The sequence below is a fragment of the Oncorhynchus clarkii genome, chromosome 2 (assembly GCF_045791955.1).
Source record: "Oncorhynchus clarkii lewisi isolate Uvic-CL-2024 chromosome 2, UVic_Ocla_1.0, whole genome shotgun sequence".
Taxonomy (NCBI): domain Eukaryota; kingdom Metazoa; phylum Chordata; class Actinopteri; order Salmoniformes; family Salmonidae; genus Oncorhynchus; species Oncorhynchus clarkii.
This window is the reverse complement of record NC_092148.1, coordinates 35345246-35351420: the sequence shown is the minus strand read 5'-3', so window position 1 is coordinate 35351420 and position 6175 is coordinate 35345246. Positions and strand designations below refer to the sequence as shown.

The 6175-nt window shown below is 41.7% G+C and overlaps 1 protein-coding gene across 1 annotated transcript in view; it reads right to left on the bottom strand.

Annotated features, from left to right (window-relative positions):
• Nucleotides 1-697: 697 nt before the first annotated feature.
• Nucleotides 698-6175, bottom strand: part of LOC139367126 (NADP-dependent malic enzyme-like) — a 150595-nt gene continuing 145117 nt past the window's right edge. Inside the window, exons 10-14 of the mRNA XM_071105190.1 lie at nucleotides 5033-5138; nucleotides 4117-4259; nucleotides 3145-3318; nucleotides 1470-1568; nucleotides 698-1073 (exon numbers count right to left, since the gene is read on the bottom strand). Of these exons, the coding sequence (XP_070961291.1) occupies nucleotides 906-1073; nucleotides 1470-1568; nucleotides 3145-3318; nucleotides 4117-4259; nucleotides 5033-5138 (690 nt within the window). The 3' untranslated portion in view covers nucleotides 698-905. The remainder of the gene's footprint in view (nucleotides 1074-1469; nucleotides 1569-3144; nucleotides 3319-4116; nucleotides 4260-5032; nucleotides 5139-6175) is intronic.

Below are 6175 nucleotides of genomic sequence, written 5' to 3'. Positions count from 1 at the left end.
ATTTTATACACCTGTCAGCAACAGTTGTGGATGAAATAGCTGAATCAATCAAATTTGAAGGGGTGTACATGACATATACAAAAGTATCTCCCTCAAATATCTCTGCACATTGATCTGGTACTGCTACTCCCTGTACATAGCTTCATTCTTGTGTATTTTATTTTATTTGTCTTATGTTACTATTTTATTTTTATTATTTTATTATTTTTAAACTCTATTGTTGGCAAGGAATCGTAAGAAAGCATTTCACGGTTTTACTCTAATTTACTCTTAAGCCAACATCCGCCGAGTTGACAGTGAATGTGGTGCCCACAAACATTGTGAATATTGCCTTTAATAGGCACATTGTTGACAGAGCAACACGCTTCTCTATAACCCCGGCCTTTGTGTACGGATGACCGATTCTTACCAGTATATCCATGGGAAAATAGTTAGTCATGCTACTTTGGGATGGCTGAGTGGAGACATCTAACATGTGACATCAAAGACCCACTCTCCTCTCACCCTGTGCATCACAGCCAACAGTCTTTCTCCTAGTTATATGTTTTATACACACATTTTCTGTTAGCTTTAAAGATTGTTTTTTCCCTCTTAGTATGACAGGGTCATGGGAGCAAACAATGGTAATGCCCAAACCTTACCCAAGAAACCCCTAAAAGTACTGTAGACACACAAACAAACACAATGACAGCAGATATGAAGTAAACAATCATTTAAACCATTTTATTTGATCATGTCTATTTCGGCTCGTATCTATCACATTCATTAAGATATTTTCTCTTTCACATTAAAATTACAATCACCATTGTCTTGATGATATTGCACTTTTGTAGTCTCCTTCACTCCCATTCTGGATCACTTCTCCTTTGTGCCCCATGTCCCTCGCCCTCAGTCTCTCCACCACGTCACAGTTTGCATGACTGGATGGTCATGGCGTCCTCTGGCCAGCGGTAAGAGTCCACAGCAAACTCGTCATAGTCAGGGCTGTAGATCAGGGAGCGCACAAAAGCCTCCTTATCCTCAGGCTCCGGGTACAGCGTCGCCAACTTGTGCTCATAGGCAAACTCCACGATCTGTAAGACACGCAAACACACACACACATGATAGTTCATAGGTGTACACTGTATAGACTGAGTAGTATACAAAACATTAAGAAAACCTGTTCTTTCCATGACATAGACTGACCAAGTGAATCCTGGGCAAGGCTATGATCCCCGAACTTGTTAACTCCACTTCAAATCAGTGTAGATGAAGGGGATGAGACAGGTTAAAGAAGGATTTTGTATGTGTGCCATTCAGAGGGTGAATGGGCAAGACAACTCGATATTAGGAAGGTGTTCCTAATGTTTGGTATACTCATTGTAAGTGTGAAGACCGATTGAGGGTATGGAAGCATGAAGACCTAAGGACATGTTGTGTGTGTGTGTGTGTGTGTGTGTGTGTGCGTGCAGATGTGTGTGTGCTCTCACCTTCACGGCCAGCTTGAGAGAGACATCTCTGATGGTGTTCAGGGGAGGGTACAGTCTTCCCTCTGACAGATCCTTCTCTGTCACCAGGTCAGCAATGGTCTGTCAGAGAGCAACCAAATGGATGAGTTATGCACACACAGTCACAAGCAGATATTTGGCATACCTTAACAGACACACATTTTACTGTAAAGAGTATTGAGACGTTGGAATGCATTTCAAATCAAGTTCAATTTGATTAGATTTCGATATGATATACCGGTAGGGTGGGCATGAGGGTATAATGGCTGGCAAGCAGTGTAGATAATGTAGCTAAGACTTGACATTCATCCCACCCTCCCCCTCCTGCTGTTGCGTAACCATCCTCCATCCTCAGTCTACCTGAGGCTGAGTGTGGCTCTCATATGCCTGAGGCCCATGATGACAGTATCAAATAAAATATGAAATTGTCATGCAGTAATGCACCTCCACTTATGCATCACCGTGAAGCTTTAATCGTCTCCCATGTCTGCAGAGCCAGGCAGCACAGAGCAAAGCGAGCTGATAGGCTGTTCTTGTGCGAAAGCCAATGAGAGGTTATCAGTTTGGGCATTTTTTCCCTGATGGTTTATTGACTGGGCTCACAGGGATATTATTATATTTGCCATGCCACTGAGCTGGGGACAGACATGAGGACATTTTTAAGTGATTTCCTTAATGACCTGTAAGCAGACTGAGTTTCACTGTAGTGTTTTTTTGCAGACTTTAGTGTAGTATTCAATGTAGTGTTTTTGTAGACTTCAGTGAATACTGAAGTATTTACAGTAGTATACTGTAGTATTTACAGTTAACTATAGTAGAAATACTGTTGTAAGATAACTAGTATATACTATAGTAATTAATGTAGTGTTTTTGTGGACATTACTGTAGTATTTCCTATAGTATTTTATTATATTTGACATAGAAGTGGAGTCTTTCTCCTTCAGGAAACCTACTGGAGAAATGTAGTTTTCTCCAGTAGGTTGTACATAACCTGTAAGGAGATAGAAAAGAGCAGAATCTCAGAACTATATAACTGAGGTCTATACCTGGCATGTAGGTTTCTCACTCCTGGGTGGCACAAATTGCGATATGGGGGAGGGGGATGGGCAAGGTATATGCACATCGGATACTGTAGCATTTACTGTAGTTAAAAAGTGTATTCTACAGTATACTACAGTTTACTATATAATGATATAGTAAGTACTGTAGTATTCTATAGTAAACTGTAGTAGTTTTCAGGTAGGGTCTCCAGGAAGGAGTGAAGATGAAGAGGGAAGAAAAAAGAGGGTGAGACATGGGCGAAAATGTATAGCGAGATTGAGTTGAAAAAAATAGAGAAAGAAATACGGAAAATGTGAAAGAGAGATATTGAGTTGGAGAAAATACATGAATAGAGAAGGAGAAGAAGAAATATACAAAAGGAGAGCGATAGAGAGGGAGTTGAATAGGAAGTGATAGAGAGAATGGAAGAGAGTGTGTTGAAAAAGAGACAGGCCAGATATAGGAAGGAAGATACAGAGAGAGAGAGTCAGTTGAAGAAGTGAGAGTTAGAGGGTGTGTGTGTGTGTATGTATTAAGATGATATTATAACGAGTGCTCTGTCACAAAGCAAATTAACTGATAATTGGATGGATGCATGTGTGTGTGTGTGGTTTACCTCTGCGGTGGTGAGGAAGATCTCATCTGTGATGTGTCGGATTGCACAGGCGGTGACGCCCAGGCCGACTCCTGGGAACACGTACGCATTGTTGCCCTGGCCAGGGAAGAACGTCCGCCCATCAGGGAGGGTCACGGGGTCAAATGGACTGCCACTGGCAAAGATGCCCCGCCCCTGGACCAAACAAGTGTCGAGGGTGTCAACACAGGAAAATATATTACTGTGCATATACTGTACATACACACGGACTCAACCTCTCTCCTCTATAAATTAACTTTCCCCCAGGGTCATTGTAGTAAGTACAATATGTGCTCTCAATCAATTTATGGATTGGCTGCAGGGCCGAATTCTCTGGACCTCTCTCTGGCCCCCTCTTCCCGATCTCTAAACAACTGAACCTTCTGTAGCATGTGCGGGATTAGAAGCGACAGTACTCTGGCGAAAACGCAGGACGTTCGGCTGCCCAGAGGTGGAATACTGGCAAATTTAAATTCTGCTGTCAGTCATATTGTGTGGTGTTGACCAATGAAAAGCGAAATAACAGTTTTGAGGTTAAAATGCAGACTGTTTAGACTGTGTCCTGCTTATGTTTATGCTACGGCAATATCGTAAGTTACAACAGACAGAGAGGGTTGTAGCCTCCATCCTAAATTAACCTACAAAATATATATATTTTTGGAACGTTAGTTTAAATCGCCACAGGGTTTTTATTTCAGCTGTTCAGAAATATGAGGCAGAAGAAACCCAAGTAACACTTGAGCAGAACGTGATTCCTTTGTTTAGCTCTGGGGAAGAGGCGTCCAGGTGGACGGGACAGGAAGTCAGTGGTTTGAGTCGTTTGCACAGTCTCAGCCATCAATTTAACCAGTAAACACAATGCATTCACTTCTACTAACTTCAGTATACATACTGTTCAAGCATGGAACTGATCAAGTGTTGAAGTACACAGACACTTCAGACCCACTCCGGTACCTCTGTGATGGTGTAGCACTGCTTGGCAGTGCACTCTGCCTTGCTGGTGGGGTTGCTAAGGGCGAAGATGATCGGCCTCTCGTTAAACGAGGCCATGTCCCTGATGATTTCCTCCGTGAAAGCTCCAGAGATGGCTGCCACACCTAGAGAGCAGGAACGTATTCATTAGGCACCAAAAGGAAGAAAACAGACTGAAATAGGGAGGGACTACCTGAACTTAAATCCAATACGAAATGCTCACTTTCGTTTTCCATTGCAAAATGTTTTGCTACGGTGTATCCTAATGAATAAGACCGACGAGAGAACACATTAACCATGCAGACCACTACAAACTCTAACCCAGGGGTGGTAAAACATCTATCCACCTGGAGAGATATTGGGTAATTGGAATTTCAATAAATCTCAGTGATTTACTGGATTGTATTGAATTGTAACCTGTATACTGTTTTCTATACTATTCTACGGTCTCTCATTCACTTAATAATGTTTACATATCATTACTCATCTCATATGTATATACTGTTTTCTATACTATTCTAGTGTATCGCATTCACTTAACAATGTTTACATATCGTGCATTACTCATCTCATATGTATATACTGTTTTCTATACTATTCTAGTGTATCTTAGTCCGTTCCGCTCTGACATTGCTCGTCCATATGTATATAGTCTTAATTCATTCCTACTTAGATTTGTGTGTATTGGGTATATGCTATGTAATTTGTTCTATTATTACTTGTTAGACATTACTGCACTGTCGGAGCTAGAAGCACAAGCATTTCACTACACCCACAATAACATCTGCTAATCACGTGTATGTGACCAATAAAATTAGATTTGATTTATAAATACATTTTCAATTAAAATCCAATTGACCCCCTCCCTGCCTCCTCAGTGAGCTAATTGGTGTATTACCTATGATGGCTGTGGGTTTGAGCTCATGCACCACATCTACCAGGTTCCTCATCTGCTCGTGTTCGTGGGCAAACCTCTCCTTCTCATGGGTCAGGTGGTCTCTTCCCTGAGGGTGGAAGAGAGATAGTTGGAAGACAGATTATGATGGAGCTTGTTTCTACACATGCCAACAACTGAATGTTCTCATTGATAATCTCTGAAATAAATACATAGAGGAATTCAAACACAGACACAAAGACTATCTGCAAGAGCCAAGGATTCTGGACTTCTCCACCCTCACCCACTTAAGGGAAATAAGCTTGATGGGGTTTCAGTGGAGACAAGTGCTATGTGTTCTGGTCACTAGAGGGCAGTGTTGACTCAATGCTGGTCTACAGAGTTGGTGACAAACGTACATCCAGCTTGCCAAAGGCTCCATGGAGTTAGTGACTTTACCAGAACCCTATAAAGTGAATATCAACAGGCACCACCACTCTGCCTGCATGTCTGTCTTTCTGCCTGCATGAAAGCCTCATAATTTAGTTGATCAAATAAGGATTACTTCTATAAACAATTCCCTCTTCATCTTTTATTGCGTCAACCCTGTGGTCAGAATGACCTTTTCAAGACAGACAGTTCTGGAAAAGGTCATACAATGACAGAAGCATGGACACAATACCAGCTTCTGGTGTAATTGTGTGCGCACTGTGCAGAGTTATTCTTATCATTGATCAAACAGAATTGACTCCACAAACACCCACAAAGAATTGACTGACAATCTCTGGGTAGTTCTTCAGTCGCCAACCACATGTGGACCATGACAGGGCTAAGACTGTGGCAGTTCTCTGTTGAAATAAATGCAATACAGTAGCCTGTGTCAATACAACAACGGACTCAAAGGACTGGTAGACAACCAGGCTCAAACTCACCCACACCCTGGCAGCATCTGGTGAAACCCTTAATTAAATGCATAACATCTACAGTTGTTCATCCCATGACAGACTCTACCTGTCTTGTTGAACTATGAGAGCTACGACTCTCATTCAGACTCATGTCTATCTTTCAGTTCATGTATAATAAACAAGGGTTGGGATCAATTCAGTCAATTTACGAAGTAAACTGAGATTCGGTCAGTCATGTCATACATCATGAATATATGCATGC